Genomic DNA, 22,925 nt, shown 5'->3' with positions numbered 1-22,925 from the left:
GACCATAAACGTTTCAATCGCGCAACTTTCAACCATGAATGATAGGCTGTATTTTTTGCTAGCAGAAATTGTAGAATTGGGTCGCAATGTGGATGTTTCATAGTTGTGCATTTTTAATAGCGAGATAGTTTATGCAGCGCCTGCATCTTGTTTATTTTTTAAAAAGATAAGTGTTCGAAAGCTTTATTTAACTAACTGGTAAAGTAAAGTTGTTTTCACCAAAGTTTTCAAAAGTAAATGTAGGCAGAATTAAGGTCTCCCGAAATGCCTGAAAAGTAGTCTGCGAAAAATAAAATTTCCACAACACTGCGTAAGAGAAAAACAAAGACGCTCCACCATATATAAATAATGACGAGAACGAAATTTTTTTCGCTACGCTAATGACACGCCAACATAGAGAAATATGATTTTGGTAACACTCCGAAAAAACAAAATTTTCTGATTCCCTGCTTGTTATTTGCCTCCGTGCCATAAGTGTACAGGATTCTTTTTATCGAAGTTTGCTGTTTGTGACAGTTCTGGTAATATATATTTTCTAATTTGCTTTTTCTAACTGAGTGACTTTCTTATACCTTTTTTTTTTTAGGGGGGGGGGGGATTACTGAATTTCGCAAATTTCAGGTGGGGTTTGTGGTCTTTCCTCTTACTGTCAGTCAGTTTACCCCAGATTGACCCAACGAAATTTCCCGTTCAAGAAGATCTCACAAATCAATTTTGAAAAATAACTGCGTAGTGCGTAACAAATATTATTGCCTATCTGAATAGCAAAAAAATATGTCGTGTCTAACTTCATAACAGAAATCACAATTTAATAGACAGCTTTTTGTAAACTTTATTCGCGAGGTTGTTTGCGTATATTATACGTCTTGTTTTTGTTTATATAAAGCCTTTTTTCTACTTACATTTTTAATTTAAATTTTAGTGTCTTAAAAAGTTATGCCTTTGTTGTACAGTACAGTTGCTCGTGGGACAACAGTCCTTGCTAAACATGCTTCATGTTCTGGAAACTTTCAAGAAATTACAGAGCATATTTTATTAAAAATTGACCCAGGAAATGAAAAGATGACATTTACTCAGCCTGGGTAAGTGTATTTTATATGCATTCATAATTCCTGTTTAATTAAGGTATGAAACATAAAAATATGTATATATTGTGGCAACACGTATTGAGTAACATTAATATATTGTACTGCACTGAAGATGTTGTAAATAAAACGAAAAGCTTATCCATTAAATAATTTGTTAAAATGTTTTTTTAAATTTATAAATTTATCTGGCAAACATACAATTATAATAAATTGATTGGCCATAAAACTATATATATATATATTTATTGTTTTACTTGATCACTATATTTTTATTGATTTTAGATATTTATTTCATTATATTTCTGAATCTGGAATAATCTACCTTTGCATATCAGACGATGTAAGTGATTAATTTTTGGTCATTTTGCGGTTAAACATAATCAAACTTAAATGTGAACTTCTATATAATGTTTTGTTTTAATTAAGGGGCATAGTATCTTAATGTCAAGACATATTTTTATGAATATTATCATTCAGTATATCGTAAAAAAATATTATGAAATTGCTCCAGGATAGTTTGCTTTTTTTAGCTCTCAAGTTTTTTAATGGAAAGAGTTTTTCATAATAAAAAATATGTGTTGCTTTGGACATGATGTAGAAAATGGCTATCAGAAGCTACAACATTTAATATATAGTATTTTACTTAGTCATTGCTAGCCCATCAATTAAATTCATAGTTAGTCTAAATTTTATAATTTGGCACAATACATTGATTACAGGGACATAATAAAAACATGGTACAGAAAAATAAATGTGGCATGACCAAAATCGCACATAGAGTCAACTATAATCCCTGCCCTCTCGTTTATCACTGTATTATGTATAAATTTTGTCACCTTTCGTAATTCATTTTTTGGCTTAAAAAAAAAGAATTTCAATAACATTTATATATTGTAATCACTTTTCTTTTTTATTAAGAACTATGCTTGTAGTAGTGTATATGGTGTACTTGTTATTTTTAGACATTCGATAGAACTCAGTCATTTTTGTTTCTGGCTGAAGTGAAAAGAAGGTATATAATATGTTTTAAAAGCTCTTTCTTATTTAAATTACTTATTTAAATATTGAGCATATTATGTAATTTTAACAAGGCAAATTGAGCTGCTTCAGCAATATATAGTAAAGATCATTCTTCTGCCTTTTGCATCATATGAAAATTGTCTCAAAGCAAGTCTGAAAAACGATTAACTAATGCTAGTTTTTTTTGTGATTCAAAGGTTAAAGTTTTCATAGATTTATTTTTGGGAAGTTAAAGTTTTCATAGATTTATTTTTGGGAATAGGGTCCCTAGGATTATACAGGATCTATTTCTTTGAATCTCGTATCAAAATCATCCAACTCTGTCCATGTTTTTGCAAACTAGAGGTTTTAGGGAAGGCCAGAAGGATATAAAAATTAATTTCACGAAATCTAATCATTATTATCTAAGCATTATTAATTCTCCTACAGGTATACAGAATTATTTATTTGATATTTATTCTAACTTTTTCACAGATTTACGAAGACATATCAACAGCGTGCTGCTACAGCTTTACCTTATGCCATGCAAAGTGAATTTTCAAGGGTACTTGCATCAGAAATGGTCTGTATTTCCTAAATACAATAATATGGACGTTGTTTGTTAAATGTGCTTATTTTTTATGTGTCTTCCTTAGCGTCATTTTTCAAATCCATCAGACAGTGAGAGAACTAAAATGCAACGTGTGGAAGAAGAAATTGATGAACTTAAAGGAATAATGATAAATAATATAGGTAATGAATTACTTTGTTTATACCTTTAATTGGATTAATTGGAATCGTTATAAAATATTTCAGAAATTAAGGAATAAATTTTTATGGTCATCAAGGAAGTTATTACTGTAGTACAGAATAAACAGGTTGGGACCGTTGTCCTTATTTACTTGTGCAATTGATTTAGATTTTAAATCTAAATCAATACTGTGGAATTTCAACAACAATGATAGAAGCATTTAGCAAAATTCGGTTTTAATAATCCATTCTATGGGATTGTTATTAATTTAGATAGCATTGCACAGAGAGGTGAGAAACTGGAGTTGCTTGTGGAAAAAACAGATGACCTAAATGCTACAGTAAGTGTTTCCTGCAAACTTTATACCAAATCTGTATGATATTGCGCAAAATATTGATTTCGAATGTTTAACAATGATTAAGATTTTGTACACACTTTGTATAAACTTTTTAAGAAAAAAATAATTTTTTTAAAAAATATGCAAACTTTTAATGTAGCTTAAGGGAATTAATTTTCTCGAAAACTAATTTTTTTTCGCGAGAAATTTTTTTGAAAATAAAATTTAATTTTCGCAGGAACTAATTTCCGTGACATTAGCAAGTACTACTATTTCGCGAATTTTGCGTAAAAAGAACTTAATGTTTTGTTTCTCAAGGATACCGTTGTGCGAAGGTTTTTATGTAGATAGGTAGGAGATATAAAATGAAAACTGTCGAAGTTGAAGCTGACATTTAAATTTTATGTAGTTTATTTAATGATGTAGTTGTAAATCGTTTATCAAAAAAATTATTCAAATTTCGCAGTAATTAATTTTCGCGAATTGCGCAAATAGCAAGTTTTCCATTGATTTTTGCGAGAACTAATTTTCGCAAAATTAACAAAAACTCGCGAAATTCACGAAAATTATATTGCGCGAAGTGGTCTTTTTGTAAAACGATTTTTTTTCTTCGGATTTGCCTAGAATTTTAACTTAGCAGTGTTTAATAAAATTAATTCTGTTAAAGTGAACAATCTTATTTGTAAAATACGACGAATATGTATATTTTTTATTTAGTCAATGACATTCAAGAAATCAAGTAAAAGTCTTGCGCGTGCTATGTTTATGAAGAACTTAAAATTGATTATCGCTGTTATTGTCGTGTTATTTGTAAGTTTAGCATTTCTTAAATCAAACAATTTTCAGCTTATCTTGTTTCTAAGTCAGGGGTGGCGCTAATAAGAAGGCCCTTCCCTACTTTTTTGCTAAGTAATAATTTCTTATTTTCTGCCAATAAGTGTCTCTATCACTGCATGAAAATTGATGTTATCCAAGTCCAAGTTATCCAAGTCTGAAGTTCTAGGTATAGCCGTTTTACGTGCTTCAGGATTCTAAAAATGTGTTGGCCTCTCGGGGCTTCGCTCCTAGACCCCACTAGGGGACCCCAGCTGTTTCGGCAACTCGCTTGACTTGTTGATTGTCACTAAAATCTCCCCCTATGCCGAAGCCCTCCCCTTCCCCTGTGGAAATTGTGGTGCCGCCCCTGTTAGTAGTTTTGTTGTTTCGATTTCATCTGACATTCAGGGAAGAGAATAGAACTTTAAGAATAGCTATGTTTCTATTATAGGTTCTTATTCTGATCATCGTATTTGCGTCCTGTGGTACGGACTGGAGTCATTGTGGCAAAAATTAAATGAAATTAGTTTTTTAAAAATATCTATTTTTAATTTTTTCTTCTTTTTTTCTTTAACTTATTAAAAATTTTGAAATATTACTAAACTATGGTCATACTCCGCTTGGTCCACATTTTTTCGTGCACGTTTTTTTTTCTATATGGATTTTTAAACTGCAGACCATTGTCTCACTTTTCTTATCATTTGATCAAATGCTTGTACTGTCTCCCTGAAATGAAGAGTGAAAAATGTAAAAAGCCTTAATCTACAAATTAGAGGAGACGCAGTGCTTTATTATAAATTTCGGTCCCGTATTTTCACGAATAAATGCCCAAACACAGGGATAGCTTTAAAAATAAAATATTTCAAAAGGATGCTTGTTTGAGGGGGGCATTTATTATGTATGTTAGTATGTTAAGATGATATGTTTAGTAAGTTATGGAAATCTGTATGATTAGTCTATTTTATACAAGAATGCATTATTTGTAGTCCTCCCTGTTTTTTCAACCACCGAGTAAGATAATTAATTGTACATCATAAGGATAGAAGGAATGGAATATCTATAAATGGAAGTAATGTAAAAAATTGACATAAAATCAAAAATTATTGCTAACAACTTGCTTTAATTCTGGTTGATCTTCTTTTTAGATAGAAAAAAGCAAAAACATGTCCAATCAGATTAGAAATCTGTCAATACAGTTAAAAAGTAATTTTCTTATCCAATCTTATACGTACTGTTAAGAATCTCTGCTTAAGTTCTGGGTTTCTGAGTACTTAATTATTATCGGCTGACCAATTTCTTTATGCAAGAAATGTTTCAGAACTGTGCAAACCAGTTTAGCTCTTTGTGTTGAGATTCTTGAGTAATGGCTATTAGAGTAGTTTTCCAATCTTGCCTCTAAAACTCAGTATCTCTTATTCAGTCTTGCAAAATTTTAACATTATAATTTTTATATGTTAACTTATCAGCTTATATTCTAGCTGGATTGTGAAAACGTCTTTTTGTATATATAACATATTCATTGTTCTTACTTCTCGTTTTTCTTAAATTTTATGAGGCGTTTTTTTATGACAAGTTGGAATTAGCTAGTTGTGTTGTTGTCTTGATTCATTCTAATTACAAAAAATCACTTTCGGCATAATTTTTCTCATCAAGTCTGTTTTAAAACACGTTCTCAAATTTCAACTATAATTTTTGTAGTCACGTATTGCTGTGGGTTTTTTTGTGTGTGTGCTATGTGATATAATCAGAAATCAGATATCTCGACACATCGCTATATCTCCTTTCCTCCCCAATGCCTCCCTTCACATTTCCACCCTTCTCATTGTAAAAAGTGTATAGCTAATGATACTTAGCTTGCTTCTCTTAAACTGATTAATTTTTGTGAAATTTGTTTTCTTGCAACAAAAAAAATGTCCAGAAAATCAAGTTGAGTTTTAAAGAACCGTTAAAAAATGTTTAAACTGAAATTTTATCTATGTTATAATTCTGACACTTGTAGGGGGAGATGATAACCAAGTAGCCACTTAAAAAAGATTTTTAGATGTTGTTTTCTCTTTTTTATTAAATTTGCAATTGCAAAAATTACCGTAGACCAATAACGTAAAGCACAATTTTACCTTTATTTTGTATATTTTTTTTTAAATTCAGCGAGTAAATAACAAATTTTTTACACTAGTGTTTCGTTTCACCATCGGTTGGTTTCAAATGTCTAAAAATCCGAACTCTTTGAGCAGGAACTTTTCGATTTTTTCTTGTGAAAATGTTTGTGATTTAGCTAAATATAGAGCTAAACATATCTGCATGGGAAGCTGAAATTCATGAACTATTTTCATTAACATTTTCCAATGAAGTCTAAAAAGGTTTTTTTTAAATGAATCTTGTGCAGGTGCGCAAAAAAAAAAAAAAAAATAAAGATAAATATAACAAGAATTAATGAATTAAAAAATGAACAGTATTAAAAAACAGCCAAAGTAATTTATTCGCGCGTATCAAAGCATCATATCGCGTCTTTTTACAACATGTTTGAACTTTCGCAGCAGGCGACGAAATAAAATGAATTGAGTATCTCAGCTTGACCTGATCTTAACAAACGAACAGAAGGCTTGAAATGCTCGACTTTCGGCAGCATTTTCTACTCACTGAATACACGGGAAACTAACTTCGCTTATTATTGGTAATTTTTTGTATATATAGTTCCAAATATTTGATGGAGTTTTGAAGTGGTGTTGTTTAGGCAAAGTCTAACTATTTAGCGAGCTTCGTTAATGAAGTGTAGCGGGAGTTAATTAAAAAAAGAAATAAGTTGTTTCAAAAAAACCACTAATTAGACACGCATTAGTGAGTTTTCGAACGTTCACTGATTTTAAGTTTGTGTTAAACAAACGAAACATACGAGAGGAGATTCCGTTTGAGGAAACATCGAGCTGAAGGAACAAGCAAAGCAAGATGAGGTTGAATTTTTACTCGTTTATTTTCTTCTATTTTTATTATTTTTTCTCTTTGTTTTGTTTTTGTCTCTTTTTAATTTTTCAGGATCATTGCACTTAGATCAAGTTATTTTTGTCTTGTTTTAATGAATTGAATGTGCGGTTTGTATAGCATTTTTTGTTGCTTGAGTGGGAAACAATTCAAAAAGAAATTCGGTTGGTATATATAACCCACCATGATAAATAAGTGCAGTCATTCTGTGATGCAAAATTAATTCGGGAAATATTTTTATCCCTTTATTGAACCCTGGCGAAAATGCAGAACGTCTGAGTGTAAATACATTAATAATGAAGTCCTTATAAGGGACAAAATGAAGTATAATTTTAAATCCTTTATTTTAAATGTTTTATAAATGGTTAGTCAATAATTCTATTTGAAAAGAATGCTCACTCAAAAATGATCTTTTGAAAAAATTCTCCTTTTTGTTCTAAATTGTTTAGGTATGGTAGTTAGAAGAGGGGGACTCCATTTAGATGTTGGGAAAGAATTTGATCAGATTTTACAGTTGATAAGTTAGAGATAGAAAAAAAGAAAGGTCTTTTATATAGACAAGTTAAAAGGTTGGGGTTGAAATATGGTTGTAACGCCAACTCACTATAAGTTTACTAAATCGAATGTTAAAAATGCATGTAAATAAAATGGGTACTCCAGTGGGAAACTAAAAAACGGGGTAAATAATGACTCACAGAGATCTTTTTCTTTTTTAAAAAATTAAGCGAAATGTTCAGTTCGTGATTATGTTCTGTCCGTATTCTGTTGTTATTTATACAATGTAGCTTAGTGTGCTTAAAAGTATTTTATGGAACAAATTCGACATTTACAATATTTGTTATAACGAGGGTGAGATTGTAATTTTTTCGAAACAGTTTAAATTTTCACCTGGAAACTTGTATCGAAAACGAATTAGATTTAACAAAAGGAGGTAGAGGACACATATGGTTCTTCAAAAGTCACTCAAGGTATTAATGTTATTCACTCAATACATGAAAGGGTGACACACTGTTTGTTATACAAACATTTTGATCAGTTATTGGTAACAATTGGTATGAACTGTTGATGAATAAATTTTTTGCCTTTAAAAAATAAAAAAAAACGCGAAAATTTCGTGAATTATGGTATTGGCTTCCTTATGAAATTTTAAGTCACACATTGATTTCTTTCTTCCCAATATTTATCTATCCGCTGTAATTAGGTTACAAAGGATACTACATTTTTTAAATATATTTTTCACTGTTACTCCTTCATTTTAGAGTTATTAATCCACCAGGTGGTAAATGTAACATTAATTTATTTGAAGAGGAGCCAGAGCCTCCGAATATAATCCCCATCAACAAATGCCAGGAAGCCAGAATGAAATCACAAGTATTTTGCAGCGTTAAGAACGAGGAGTCTGAATCGACGAAATCTGTAAACAACAACGAACGCATAATTGATAGAAGTGAATCAAATGGCGCCTCAACGCCACCAAAGGAGACCGACATAGCAACTGAACCGTTATCTGGTATATTTCCTTGTGCACCGTGGTCACCAATGAAAGTTCAACAGAAACGGCAATCTCCATTTGCACTACGAAACAACCAGTCACATATCTTTTGAACACAAAATCATCCGGTTTATGTAAATAAAAACATTTTTTTTATTCTTATTTATATGACGACATTTTCAGCATTTGTTTTGTGAAGGATGCATTTTTAACGTTCTGCAAAATAAACAACGAGTAGAAAGTAACTTACGGAACTGTCCCATCAGAATATTATAAGCGTGGAAATGCCTGGGGCGAGGTCACAAATAGCCTAAAAATTTTGCAAGGAATTGACATTTTTTCTGACTGTGTTCCTCCCACTATTCTTTACCCCGATATTTTATATTTGCAAGATTCCACCATAAAAAAAAAACCAAAAAAATTTCTGTCAATTTCTTTGGAATAAGTTGAAGTATCCGATTTGTGCTAGTGATTCTTCATGACTTTGAGTTAGCATTGGGACCTAATCCCCAATCTGACGTTAAAAAATTTTTTTAGCAGTCAATCCTGGACAAAAGTCGGAACAGTCACTACACACCATTCAATGCTATACAACATTTGTAAAGTCGCATTTCGACTATTATGTATTTTCTTTTCAAGCCCATTTACACATTTAGTCGTTTTTAAGATATTTCTACCGTTTCAATTTTTGCCGATTTTATGATATTTTAAATTATATTTCGTGTGTAATTTCGATACCTGCTTTTGCGATGATCAACAAGTCTCAAATTAAATAGCTAATTTTAAGAAATTTTCTTCCACTACTCTGATGAATTTAAAATCCTTAATTAGAACTTGATAAACTATGAATTTTTTGGATTCATATAATATATATATTAAGACTTATTATCTCTTATTCCTGCAAATTACGCAAAAAAATACTCCAAAAAAATATCATCTATTTACTTTCGTTTTTATATGTATTTTTGCACATTGACTTTTCTTAATCAAAATCCGTCCGAAAAATAAAAAATTTGCACGAATTAGGTAATTTTTCTAGGATAAAACAATATTTGACTTCTTTGATAACATATATTTACTGTCAACAAACAACGTCTATGTCTTTGGTTTTTTTATGTAAGCATGTTATCCATATCTGCTCATTTTTGCAGCATTTTTACTTGTAACTTTTTTCAGCATATTGAAGAACAAAATTAACAAATACTTGAATATGTTTTAATTGAAAAATACATATTCATGAAAATTGTGGACGCGTAAAATAAAGGGTTTTTAACCCTTTGATTATTCTTCTTATTATTATTATTTTTATTCCGAATATTTATACAGGATATAGCCACTTCAGTGTAGGAAACACTGTTATCAATGTAGGTCCTGTGTTCGGAATGCATACATTAAGTATACACCGGTAATACCTACCCAATTTCCCTCACATGGCATGGGTTGACCCTTAGCTGTGGTAAAGGCACTTGCTAAACGTTCTCGCGCTGAGGACTGCACCACGGACCTTGTGAGTGCGAAGCGAGCTCCATAACCACAAAGCCACGCGCCATAAAATGGGTTTTTCTCAAAGACAGAAAATTGAAAGAACTTAGAAAGATGGAAGTATTTATGTGACGTCACAAAAATAAGATTTTGGGACTTCTAACCTAAGTAGAGCGTGTTGGGTTTTTTTTTCAATTTCAGATAAATACACATTTTTTATATAATTTATAAGCAACTCTATTGTTTTATCCCAACCTTTCTAGGAGCAAAATTTTAATTTCGGCCTCAAAGTTGCTAAGTAACATTTGAATTTTACAGGATTTCAACTTTTACTTTCTGCACTTCGTTGCTATCAACTAAAAAGCCAGAAAAAAATAGAATTTTCGTTTTTAAATAACAGTCTTGTTGGTTTCTTGTTAGATTATCAAGGATAACGTCTGGTTAAATGAAACTTTTAGCCTGGCTAGTTGTTTAACACAAATCTCAAAACGTAAATTAAGTCAAAACAAAAAGTATTTAAACACAATTCTTCGTGATATAAAATTACACTCGATTAAATAAAAATGTTTTTAAATAGCAGAAGACACCATCATGTCATGTGACAGTTTTCTCCAAACATTCGACTCAGTCACCGTGTGATCACTAAGCCCTTCGCACTGTTTTCTCACAAACGCTTCGACCTGCATTTCGCATTCAAGATTCGTTTGTGAGAGTGTTTGTAACAAGTTATGAAAAAGAAAATAGTAATACTTGCACATCTGTTCATTGGGCGAGCAATCGGATCTAAACACAGAACAGATACTTAATGACCATATTGTATCCAATTACTTATCCTACCCAGTTTCGGCTCTCGTCAAATCTATTGTGCCCGGACCTGAAACTTTAAAACTTATTTGTTTCCAAAGTCACTTGGTGCGCAGAATAATTTTCGTAAACTTAAATGGCAGCTTTTCTGGTCAAATGATAAGCTGCTGATAAAAATTTGAACAATGATAATTTCTGGTTGTGACAACAAAAGGATTAACTTGCATCAAATTTATTTTATTCAAAAAGCAAAACAAGGGTGAGATTACACGTTTACGGTTAAAAGTGTATTCCGCTAACAATACCCCATCCGCATCTAAAGTTATAACTTAACGTGTTTTAATGTTGTATGTATTGCATGTATACCCGTTTATACTACAGTAACCCAGTTTAACAAACCTTGTTTTCATAAACAATATTGCGAGCACATGCAATGCTTCCAAAATTTATACGTTAAGGTCATATCTATATTATAATACCCGCATACGTGTGTCCGTCACGCAAAATGGTAGCTTAGCTGCGCAAGTAACGAGACGCACGCAATTAGGTATAAAAGGACGGGCGAACCCGTGGATTTTTCCACGGGCTAACGACTAGTTTTATAAGAATACACACAAATTTATTTCAGGGAGTTTCAACACAAACAATAGAACTTACTTCTCCATAAGTAACACAAAATCGTGTTTTTCAATTTCTTCTTGCAATTTTTTGCCACAATGTTGCATCAAATCAAAGTACACCCTCTTGAAGTCTGAATACACAACAAAACACTGAGAGAAAAGCTTTGATAGAGGTAACTGCAAAAACCCTTTCCAGTTCTCTTTCCATTTTGGCACCAAAATATCTAAAAGTAAAAAAGATGAACTAACTGCTTTGTCTGCAACTGGAATGTGAATTTCAACTTCAGCAATTATTTTATTTCGCCTACATAAATCAAAAAAATAAAAATTTAATTAAATCCTTTTCTCGCGGAATTCGTAAAATTTAACTTTTGCGAAATATTAGGGCTTGTTAAAATTAGTTCTCGCGAAAATTAAATTTGATTTTTAAAAAATTCCTTGCTAAAATTAATTCTTTAAGGTATGAAAAAAATACCTCGTAAATTTTGTGTGGACTTAAAACTGAAAATTTTCACAAAATTCGCAAAACTTAATGTACGCAAAAATTTATCCTTTTAAATGTGCATTTCAAAAAAAAATAATACCAATGACTCCTTACGTAATAAGTAATTTATAGAGGAGCAGGATAGAATCATATCAAGCATAACCCCCGTGACAAACAACTGTTCTCTACTCACCTTCGATAAATGACAACAGATAATTCGATACTTCAGCATCTTTGTCATCACAAATCAAAGACAGCAACAGCACGTCAACACCTCTCTCATGTCTTATCATATTCTCAAGTTTATTGTGCAACTGGAATTTCCTTTCATTGCATAACGAAGGGGCTGGAAACATAAACATGATTAATTTTATTGTGAAATTATTCTATACTTAGGGAAGGGAGTTTTGAAAATTGTTGGGTGCCCTAATGGCAGTCATTGCTGTTATAATGGAATAAAGTTGCTTGGTCAGTCAACGTAAAAGCTCACTAAATTTCTTAACCAGGCGTTTTGTCTGACTATGATACTCCATATTACTGATGACTAAGGCTAAAATACACGGTAAGTTTAAACGAACCGTTTAAATGTAAAATAAAAAACTTACTGTGTAAACAGGGAAGATGTACAACTTTTTTTCGTTTTATAAGTTTTTTTAAAAGTTGGACATGTTCATCTTTTGCTAAGTTTTTGAATTCCGCGCCCGAAGGCGTAGGAAATTCTTTAAAACCGTCGATGTTTCTTTCGGAGCATTTTTTGAGAAAAAAGCGACCCTGGGATTTCACGTTTCTCTGAGAGAAGGATAGTATTGGTATAACTGACTAACTAACCCTGTCCTAAATAGTCAATTGCAACGTCACAGATTTAAACTTCGTAAATTAAGATTTAAGATTCTTTCCCAAACTCCCTAAGTTTCAGGCCAAATTGGTATTTGTTTTCGACAAAATTTGGCACTGTTAACAAAAAAGTATGCTGAACATGATGGTGACATTAAAATTTTAATTTTTTTCCCACCTTAAATGACATTTTAGGCCAAAATTGGCACAGTTAACAAATGAAGTATGTTGAATATGATGGTGATACAAAAATTTGATTTTTTGCCACCTTAAATGTCATTTTAGGCTAAAATTGGTCCAAAAATTAAAACTACTTTATTTTCAACAAAACTTGCCACAGTTAACAAATAAAGTATGCTGAACATGATGGTGACATTAAAATTTTAATTTTTTGCCACCTTAAATGTCATTTTAGGCTAAAATTGGTCCAAAAATTAAAACTACTTTATTTTCAACAAAATTTGCCACAGTTAACAAATAAAGTATGCTGAACATGATGGTGACATTAAAATTTTAATTTTTTGCCACCTTAAATGTCATTTTAGGCCAAAATTGTTCCAAAAATTAAAACTACTTTATTTTCAACAAAATTTGCCACAGTTAACAAATAAAGTATGCTGAACATGATGGTCACATCAAAATTTTGATTTTTTGCCACCTTAAATGTCATTTTAAGCCAAAATTGGTCCAAAAATTAAAACCACTTCATTTTTGGCCAAATTTGGCACAGTTAACAAATGAAGTATGCTGAATATGATGGTGATACAAAAATTTGATTTTTTGTCACCTAAATGTCATTTCAGGCCAAAATTTGTCCAAAAATTAAAACTACTTTATTTTCGACAAAAATTGGCACAGTTAATAAAAAGGTATGCTGAACATGATGGTCACATCAAAATTTTGATTTTTTGTCAACTAAATGCCGTTTAAGACCATAAACGTTTCAATCGCAAGACTTTCAACCATGAATGATAGGCTGTTTTTTTGTTAGCAATTTGTTTCAAAATGTGAGTTTATTATGACATGCTTCGTTTTGTTTGCGTTTGTTGTAACATATAATGTCACTTGTGTGCTTTATCTTCAGAGCTTCATGCACCAAACCTCTTCGAATGTTTGGCACGATAACACAACGAATAAGCAGGTTGTCATCAAATGTTACTATGGAAACTATGGGTGTTTTTAATTCCTTTTTTGTCATTTTTTCACTTTCTTGCTTTAGGCTATTCCGAACCAGTTGATTCGTTTTTAAAAAGCACCTGGTTGCTTATAAAAAAGTGTTATCTCTCCTTCTTTTTTTAAAAAAAACGCATTACCTTGTTTAATAACATTTAAAAGACATTTCCTCAGTAAAACTGCATTGGCGGTAATTTGTCCTTTGGTCACAGCTAACTCTCCCATTTTTAGTTCAGTAGTGTCATCATCTGCAATACCACTGTCTTTGTCTCGCTCACTTACAGCACAATCTTCAAAACGTTTTTGTATCAGTTGCAATATTTGTAAAGTTGCTTTCAGCTTTGATAAAGAATGTAGTTGGCTTTTAAAGTTTTCCTTTTCTTCTGGTTGTGAGTGAAATTGACTGACTAACTCCAAATAGAAATCATTACTCAAATAAGGATTCTCCAAGAGATTTTTCCGTAAAATAGCTGAGGCGCTTGGCAGGTCAGTATAGGACAGTGGTGAGAGACCAATTTTACTATCAATTTGACTACAAGCGTCTGTTAAATGTTTCGAAATCTTCTCTACAACATGACTTTTTGATTTAGTTTTTTTGTGCACCTGTAAAAATAAAAAGGAATAAAAATAAAAAATTCTACTTTGTGTAGCGCTAACATTTTGCCTGATAGTGAGCAGGATTCGATCCATGGTAGTCATGGTGCTAATGCTAAGGGGTCGTCTACAAATTTCGTATGATATTTTATACGAATATATACGAATTTAATTGCTTTTAATTCGTATAAAAATCGTATACAATTCGTATAGTGTTAAATAGTTATACGATTTTTAAAAAATCTAATACGAATTTTATACGATTTTCATACGAATTGTCATACGAATTATATTCTCTTTTATACGATTTTCATACGAATTTTCATACAAATTATATTCTCTTTCATACGAATTGTCATTCGAATTATATTCTCTTTTATACGAATTTTTATACGAATTATATTTCGTTTTTAAACTTTTTAAAATGCGATCTAAAAAAACATTTCTATCGCCGTTTTTCGTTTTTCAACTTTTAAAAATGCGATCTAAAAAAACATTTCTATCGCCGTTTTTCGTTTTTCAACTTTTAAAAATGCGATCTAAAAAAACATTTCTATCGCCGTTTTTCGTTTTTCAACTTTTAAAAATGCGATCTAAAAAACATTTCTATCGCCGTTTTTCGTTTTTCAACTTTTAAAAATGCGATCTAAAAAAACATTTCTATCGCCGTTTTTCGTTTTTCAACTTTTAAAAATGCGATCTAAAAAAACATTTTTATCGCCGTTTTTCGTTTTTAAACTTTTAAAAATGCGATCTAAAAAACATTTCTATCGCCGTTTTTCGTTTTTCAACTTTTAAAAATGCGATCTAAAAAAACATTTCTATCGCCGTTTTTCGTTTTTCAACTTTTAAAAATGCGATCTAAAAAAACATTTCTATCGCCGTTTTTCGTTTTTCAACTTTTAACATGCGATCTAAAAAAACATTTCTATCGCCGTTTTTCGTTTTTCAACTTTTAAAAATGCGATCTAAAAAAACATTTCTATCGCCGTTTTTCGTTTTTCAACTTTTAAAAATGCGATCTAAAAAAACATTTCTATCGCCGTTTTTCGTTTTTCAACTTTTAACATGCGATCTAAAAAAACATTTTTATCGCCGTTTTTCGTTTTTAAACTTTTAAAAATGCGATCTAAAAAAACATTTCTATCGCCGTTTTTCGTTTTTATACTTTTAAAAATGCGATCTAAAAAAACATTTCTATCGCCGTTTTTCGTTTTTAAACTTTTAAAAATGCGATCTAAAAAAAACATTTCTATCGCCGTTTTTCGTTTTTAAACTTTTAAAAATGCGATCTATAAAAACATTTCTATCGCCGTTTTTCGTTTTTCAACTTTTAACATGCGATCTAAAAAAACATTTCTATCGCCGTTTTTCGTTTTTAAACTTTTAAAATGCGATCTAAAAAATATTTTATTTTGAAACTCATATACGAATTTAATACAATGTCAAACGATTTTCTTTTTTTTAAAACCATACGCATCTAATTAAAATCTCATACGAATTTTTTGTTAAACTCGTACGAATTTAACTCATACGAATTTAATTTAAAACTTATACGAATTTAATTTAAAACTCATACGAATTTTTTTAAACTCATACGAATTTAATTTAAAACTCATACGAATTTAATTTAAAACTCATACGAATTTAATTTAAAACTCATACGAATTTAATTAAAAACTCATACGAATTTTATACGAATTTAGAAAAATTTCATACGAATTTAATTACTGTATGGCAAAAGAAAATTCGTATAGCATATACGAATTTTTTTGATACGAATTGCTACGAATTTTGTAGATGACCCCTAAACTAAGTGCTGCAATATTAATTATAAACTTGGCAGCTTAATGTCTTTTTATATCAGATGTTTTTAATTACTTATAGTGATCACATGATTAGCCACAGTTCAAAATGCAAAAAAGGAAAAATGTAAGCAAACATTTACAAAAATTGTTGTTTTTGTTACGAAATTTAATAAGCAATTGTTCATATTACCATAAGACATTACCCAAGACATCATTTTCCACAAGCTTTCATCGATTAGTATAAAACTTTATTTTCTATGATATTTTACCTTGTTCAATTTTTATAAATGTTTGTTTACGTTTTCTCCTTTTTTACATTTTATACTGCGACTGGTCATGTGATTACTTAAGTCAATAAAATTGTCTGATATAAAAAGACATTAGACTACCAACTTCTAACATATTGCATAATGGCTGTATTTCATGGAGGTAACAAAACAACAACAACAACAACAACAATAATATTAATAATAAATATTTAAAGTAGCTAGTCCAGAAAATCACGAAAACCTATAGTTAGTTGATGGTTTCCAATGGGGCCACTAAACAACCTGGAAACTAAATTTATAATTTGCTGTTGATTCAAAAAGACTACTTCAGATACATTATAAGCTCACCTGTTCAAAATAATGAGCCCATCTGAATGCTCGTTGAAATGCTTCTCGATCCCATTTTTGAACAGCAGAAGTTCTGGACATACCCAAGATGTTAACAAAAAGTTCTGTATTTTTAACTATATCATTCATATTGCTAAAACAAAAAGTAGTTTATGCTGGTATAACTGTAATGTAATAATTACTATCAAGACAAGTTTAGCCACCATGATGCAAAAGGAAAATTGCCACAAATGGAGAAGTGGATAAACCAACTAAACTAAATATTCTACATTGCTACTGGAATGTAGATCAAGGCTGCCTACGAGACTGAAATCTAGGTTAGAATTGCCATCCTAGAATGATTAGGACTGACATATAATTCCAGCTATTTTTAATATTAAATTTAGAAGATGCCACAAAAAACAGTCCTCGTCTTTTGAGTGCGCAATCGCGCCCCCGCACCTCCGCACGCTACTGCAACAATGGAGCAGTGTCTTCAATCACGCACCAAAAACACTTTAGTCACTTCAATAATGCGCACCTGAAATGTCTTTTGTATAAAATAATTATTTACTATACTAATAATCAAAGAAAAAAATTACTTAAAGTTCGGAATTTGAATGAAATACATGCGCGTTATGTTTCAAGATGAATTCATTAGGTTAGGGCATCATTAGGTTGTATATCGCAGGAGTCACCAGTGACATGCTTCGAAAATGCTTGTCACTGGCACAGCTTAACATGATGCAAAACTGTGCAGGAGACTCAATTGTTAGAGTTTTCGCAGAAAATCTCTTCTCACAAAACCGATGGCAGGGATAACTTATTGCCTGCTGTGGGAGACAGAACTTCTGCACTTCTTTTTAATTCAATATACAATTTTTTCGATTATTATTACTAAACATATTTGATTTCTCTTTTCCCTTTTAAAAAGATTTTTGAAACTTTATTCAACATGTTTTTTCATTAATATTACATAACGAGAACATTCGTCCGAAAGCTGTATTAAGGTACAGGACACCTAACCTCTCCCATGTTCTGGTTATATTTAACATGCATGGGTGCGCACTCTTCTCGCAGTATGCTCTGTGACGATGAAGGTCGGACTGACTTGTAACATGGTTCCAAATGGTCTTCCGTCTTTCGTTCGAGTCTCAGTGTAATGCACCAGCCAAGCATAAGAGTGTCAGCATGAAGGAATGGGCTGACTTTAATGTTCTCTATACCTTACGTTCTTCATAATAACGCCAATCGTTTTTGCAGACACAACTACAGTATCTTCATATTTTATGTCGGCAATTACGTCGGCAGTGCCGAATGCCGACGCTAATTAGGGGTGATCATTAATACGAAGTTTTGATACGAATTGTACGAATTATGTACGGAAACTTTGAGACGGTCCTTTAATAAAGACTCAAATACATTCAATTACTCAGTAGGCCTACCAGACGACCACACTTTTCATATGTGTTATCACGTACTTCAAATTATGAAAACTGAATAATCACTCTCCTCAATTACGGCAAGACACGTGAAATTCATCATGCACCTACAACAATCTAGGCGAGTGAAGTATCACTTGGCTGCTAAAATTCATATGACCAGGACTGAAAAAAGTCTCAACCTTACTTTAGGGAAATACATGTTGTGGGAATTATATAATGCATATTTTTACCTTTTGCATTGTGTACATAAAATCTGTTTCTGGTTTATTATTCTACATTAATTTTGAAATAATTTTGCTTCTTGACACTGTTTAATATTGATGAGGATTTCATGAAAGTTTGAAATAAGGCATTTAGCAAAATGTGGAACTCCTGAATAAGGAAGCAAATATATGTGGGCAGACTATCATCACCCTCGTGTGTGCAAAACGTCAAAAGGGCACATTAGTGAAGCATGGCAAACAATATTCCTTGCAGTCAGAAATAACGCATATAGGGGTTCCCTTATTTAAAGTAGATTTCCCTGAAAAGGTATAATTGTGGCCGTGCAGTCTTTATTTTTAGCAAACTTCAATTGAGGGATTCACTGATTATGTGTTACTCTAGTTTCTCTCACACAAGCTTAGACGGAAACGAATGTGTCAGAGCCCTAATCCTATTTACAATGAATCAATTTTTGGAGAAGCTAGTTCAAACTCTTTAGTCAAAACAGAGCCACAAAATTGATTTACCTTCAAAAATGAAGCCAGGGTCTGTATATATATGATTATATATGCATGCAATTTGGAAAAATCGCAGGAGTTGTTTCAAACCATATACTTCTTTAACACCTATTTTAGTTATTTTTTACCTAATTATGCTTGTCAAGTTTTTGTGGAGCTTAATTAGGTGTTTATTACTAGTTCAGCTAACCATTGTTTAAATAAATCTTTCTTTTGTTACAACACTCTTATTGAGAATTGAAAAAGGAGGTAAGCTTTAATGAATTAAGAAGGCTCTGACCATAAAGAAAAGTGAAAAAAAATTGTGAAATGTTTTTAAAAAAAAAGTTAGAATTCCTTCCCATGTTTTAAGTAGGATTATTGATTGGCAATAACATACTAAATTTTCATGCTGTGAGAAATATTTATAATGCCTACGGTCAAATCCTTATTAAACTCACTCAGTTTACTTCCTTCTTTTAATACAAAAAATGAGTAAACAACTTAAACTGTCACAGACAGTTTAAGTTGTTGTACACTACACCATTTTAAGGTGTAATAGTTTTTCCAAAGTTGACAATATTTAAATAAAACCCCACAAATTTTGAATCATTACACTAAAAATTCTCTCGTTCCCTTGCACACAATTGTGAACCCTTTTTTGTGTAAAATTATTTAGGACCCGAACCAGAAACACAACACGAATAAAAATGAAATGGGAATGTTTTCCACATGCTTCGCCATTTTGTTGTGCGTAGCCAGTAACGAAGCGAAGCAGTTTGCAATGCAGATATGCAGATATGAAAAAATTCCCTCCTTTTTTGCTTGTAGTGAGGGCTGCTATGTTCTGATATAAAGCTTCGTGTGCACATGTGTGTTAAAAGTGATTTTTTGATTTAAAGTTGTTCCTTAGGTCCCAAATTACCAAAAAAATATGGGTGGCAAAATTTTTTGTCCCATCGGACCAAATTAGATGACGTCATCACTTTTACAGTCAGCAAAAAAATAATTTCACATTTATATGTCATATATATATCGTTGGAAAGAGGAGATCGAGTGGATCAAAAAAAATGTAAGAACCATGTCTTCAAAACGTAACGTTCGAAAGATATTACTATTCAAACTTTGTAGAAATTACAGACCGGTAATTTACTGACCCAGCACAAAAATGACTATAACCTGCTCAATAGCGAAGTTTTTTTGTTGAATTTTAGTATGGTATTGGGTCACCCTAATGTCTTTCTGTTTGATCAAAATTTATTGTTCAAATCACTTCAAGGGATAATTTACAGACCAGTAATTTACAGACCAAAGCACGTGTTTAGTTGTTTACTTTAGTTTTGAAAAGCAAGTAGCGAATTTCACTTAGACATTTTGTATGTATTAGTATCAGTATAATAACAAGTTTTGTTTTATAATTGTTCGATTTCATAGACATAAACATAGAATTCGAATGTTCTATTTCTAGAAAACATTCTATTGTTCAATTTCATAGCTAGACTGTTTAATTTCGAAGTGTTAGTGAAGTGTAATGTGAAGTTTATAGTATAGACATACATGCATAATAATAAAATGAATAGACCGAATTAAAATGGATGTTAACTGTGTAAAAACAATAAAGGTGCTGGATTTTGGGAAATGTATAGTGTGTCAGAAAGATACATCAAAAAAGGTACCGCCTTACTTAAACATTTTTGAGAGTTCTGAGAGTTTTGAGAGAAAGATTTTTGTTTGATACTTTGACCAAGATGTCGTATTTTGTTTAGAATGTTGGCAACCCAAAAGAGCAGTATTGGAAAAAGTTATTATCATGTCTGGAGGAAAGAGTTAGTTGTGGTGATTCGAAGTATCTAGATTGTTGGGAAAAACTGAAGTCATATGATATTGTACAGCTTGTTGAAGGAAAGTCTTCATACCATTCTGATTGTTACAAAATGGCCACAAATAAAACAGAGATAGACAGGTTAAAGAAACGGCCAGTATCAAAAGAGTCTTCGGACAGTTTTAGCCCATCATTTGTTGTATCTGTGAAACAAAATGAAAAAAAAACATTGCGCTCAAGTGGAATTATGTTTCAAAAACACCTTTGCATTATTTGTCAAGAAAGGGGAGGAAAGATACATAAAGTTATGTCCAAGACGGTAGCAACTAAGATGCTGGAGGTCTCGAAGCTTATAGCAAATAAATCATTTTTCATCCGTATGAACAATATTCCTAACGCTGATGCTATAGCAAATGATGCCCAATATCATTTAGCATGTTGGGTGAAGGTTCAGAGAGAGGCTTCAGCATTACATCAAGACATATCACAGCTACAAAATATGGAATATACAGACCGCGCACTTGCAGATGTTGAAATAATTAACATAATCAAACATTTATTGGGGGAATCACACGACAACGTAATAAGTATGAACGATGTTAACTATACATACAACAACTTAATGAGAAACTCCGAAAGCAACCAAATCAATTACAAGCGATATTTAAAGCACTTGTTAACAGAAAATATTGAGGACATAGTGTTTTCAAGAACTCCATCAAGAACAGAATCAGAAAGAATTTGTACAACCCAGACGCAATCAAAAGCAATCGAGTTGAACTTTCAAAACCCCGTAGATGATGTCGCTACAATATTCGAGTGCGCAAAACTAGTGCGTGAACAACTTCTCAAACAACAACCATGGCAATTTAATGGCAGTTATGACGGATTTGTTGTACTAAAGTTGTTGCAGTCACTCATCAGATGGTTGATAATTGGTCCAAGAAAAAGCATTGACACTTCAAACAGAAGAGCATCTTCGATCGACAACTCTGTTAGTAACATATGTCAAGTCATTATTAATTGTTTGAAAACAAATAGGCAAAGCAATCACAAGCCAAAAATAGGAACCAGTGATGGAGGATTCAGAAATAATTGTGAAACACCCTTCACGGTCGGATTAGGTCTTCATATCTATAAAGAGACTAGGAGTAAAAAGGTGTTAGATTGTTTATCTGATCTTAACTTAACTGTTAGCTACGATAAAATCGTGAAAATTGAAACAGAATTAGCTAATGCAGTTTCAGAGAAAATGAAAGAAAATGACGGGATATATGTTCCCCCAAATATCAAAAAAGGAGTGCCAATTCACTTTGCAGTTGATAATACTGATTTCAAAAATGACACTGCAGATGGTAAAAATGAATTTCATGGAACTGGTCAAATCATTTTTCAAAAGGGTATAAAGAGCATCGAACATCTTGAAATTCCACGCCATAGTGATACAAAAATGAAATTCATCCATAATCAATTCTACCAAACATTGTCATGTGAGAAACCAATTCTTCCTGATAAAAAGTTCCCAAAGTTCGAAATATTAGGCAATGATCTCGAAGCTAAGCACTATATCAAAGAAGATCTAGCATGGTCATTCTATCAGACAGTGGATGACGAAAGAATTGGAAGCTTGCCAACTTGGGCTGCTTATAATTCACTGGTTACAGACAAAGTTGAAATATCAACCTGCCAGGGTCTTCCTCTCTATCCTGGCACTCCCACAGATTGGTCAAATCTTTACACAGCGCTACAAATTGTGCAAGGGATCAATGTCAAAGTCACAGGAGAAAACAAAACGATTGTAACACTTGATCTCCAGTTGTATAGTAAGTGTATGCAGCTTCGAAAAAAAAAGCACATCAGTGAAAATTTCGTATTCCGTTTGGGTGAATTGCACATTGTTTTTGCAGCTTTAAAAACGATTGGAAAATACATTGATGGAAGTGGAATTGACAAATTATTTGTTGAGGCAGGCATATACGGCGAAACAACTTTAACGCAGATAATAAATGGGAAGCATATGAAGAGATGTATGGATGTATGGAGTCTGCTTGGCTGAAGATTTTTTTACAGGCAGATAATGAGGTGGTTCTGGCATTATCG

The 22,925-nt window shown here is 31.8% G+C and overlaps 3 protein-coding genes across 3 annotated transcripts; 2 read left to right on the top strand and 1 right to left on the bottom strand.

Moving 5' to 3' along the window:
* Window positions 1-886: 886 nt before the first annotated feature.
* LOC130655011 (vesicle-associated membrane protein 7-like) lies at window positions 887-5,859 on the top strand. Its single transcript, XM_057457714.1, has 8 exons — window positions 887-1,082; window positions 1,371-1,428; window positions 2,051-2,100; window positions 2,583-2,670; window positions 2,744-2,840; window positions 3,111-3,178; window positions 3,893-3,985; window positions 4,443-5,859. Exons 1-8 carry the CDS (start codon window positions 937-939, stop codon window positions 4,506-4,508), a joined length of 666 nt encoding a protein of 221 aa, XP_057313697.1. The 5' UTR covers window positions 887-936; the 3' UTR covers window positions 4,509-5,859.
* Window positions 5,860-6,180: 321 nt separating this feature from the next.
* On the top strand, window positions 6,181-9,259 carry LOC130655018 (uncharacterized). Its single transcript, XM_057457720.1, has 2 exons — window positions 6,181-6,942; window positions 8,230-9,259. The coding sequence occupies exons 1-2, from the start codon at window positions 6,938-6,940 to the stop codon at window positions 8,573-8,575; spliced, it is 351 nt and encodes a 116-aa protein (XP_057313703.1). The 5' UTR covers window positions 6,181-6,937; the 3' UTR covers window positions 8,576-9,259.
* Window positions 9,260-10,439: 1,180 nt separating this feature from the next.
* On the bottom strand, window positions 10,440-17,037 carry LOC130655007 (uncharacterized). Its single transcript, XM_057457711.1, has 5 exons — window positions 16,879-17,037; window positions 14,000-14,462; window positions 12,046-12,198; window positions 11,406-11,592; window positions 10,440-10,727 (listed from the first exon to the last, which is right to left on the bottom strand). Exons 1-5 carry the CDS (start codon window positions 17,005-17,007, stop codon window positions 10,514-10,516), a joined length of 1,146 nt encoding a protein of 381 aa, XP_057313694.1. The 5' UTR covers window positions 17,008-17,037; the 3' UTR covers window positions 10,440-10,513.
* Window positions 17,038-22,925: the final 5,888 nt, after the last annotated feature.

This window comes from Hydractinia symbiolongicarpus, chromosome 8, assembly GCF_029227915.1.
Source record: "Hydractinia symbiolongicarpus strain clone_291-10 chromosome 8, HSymV2.1, whole genome shotgun sequence".
Classification (NCBI taxonomy): Eukaryota; Metazoa; Cnidaria; class Hydrozoa; order Anthoathecata; family Hydractiniidae; genus Hydractinia; species Hydractinia symbiolongicarpus.
The sequence above is the reverse complement of the archived record's forward strand: the minus strand, read 5'-3'. Positions and strand labels throughout refer to the sequence as shown.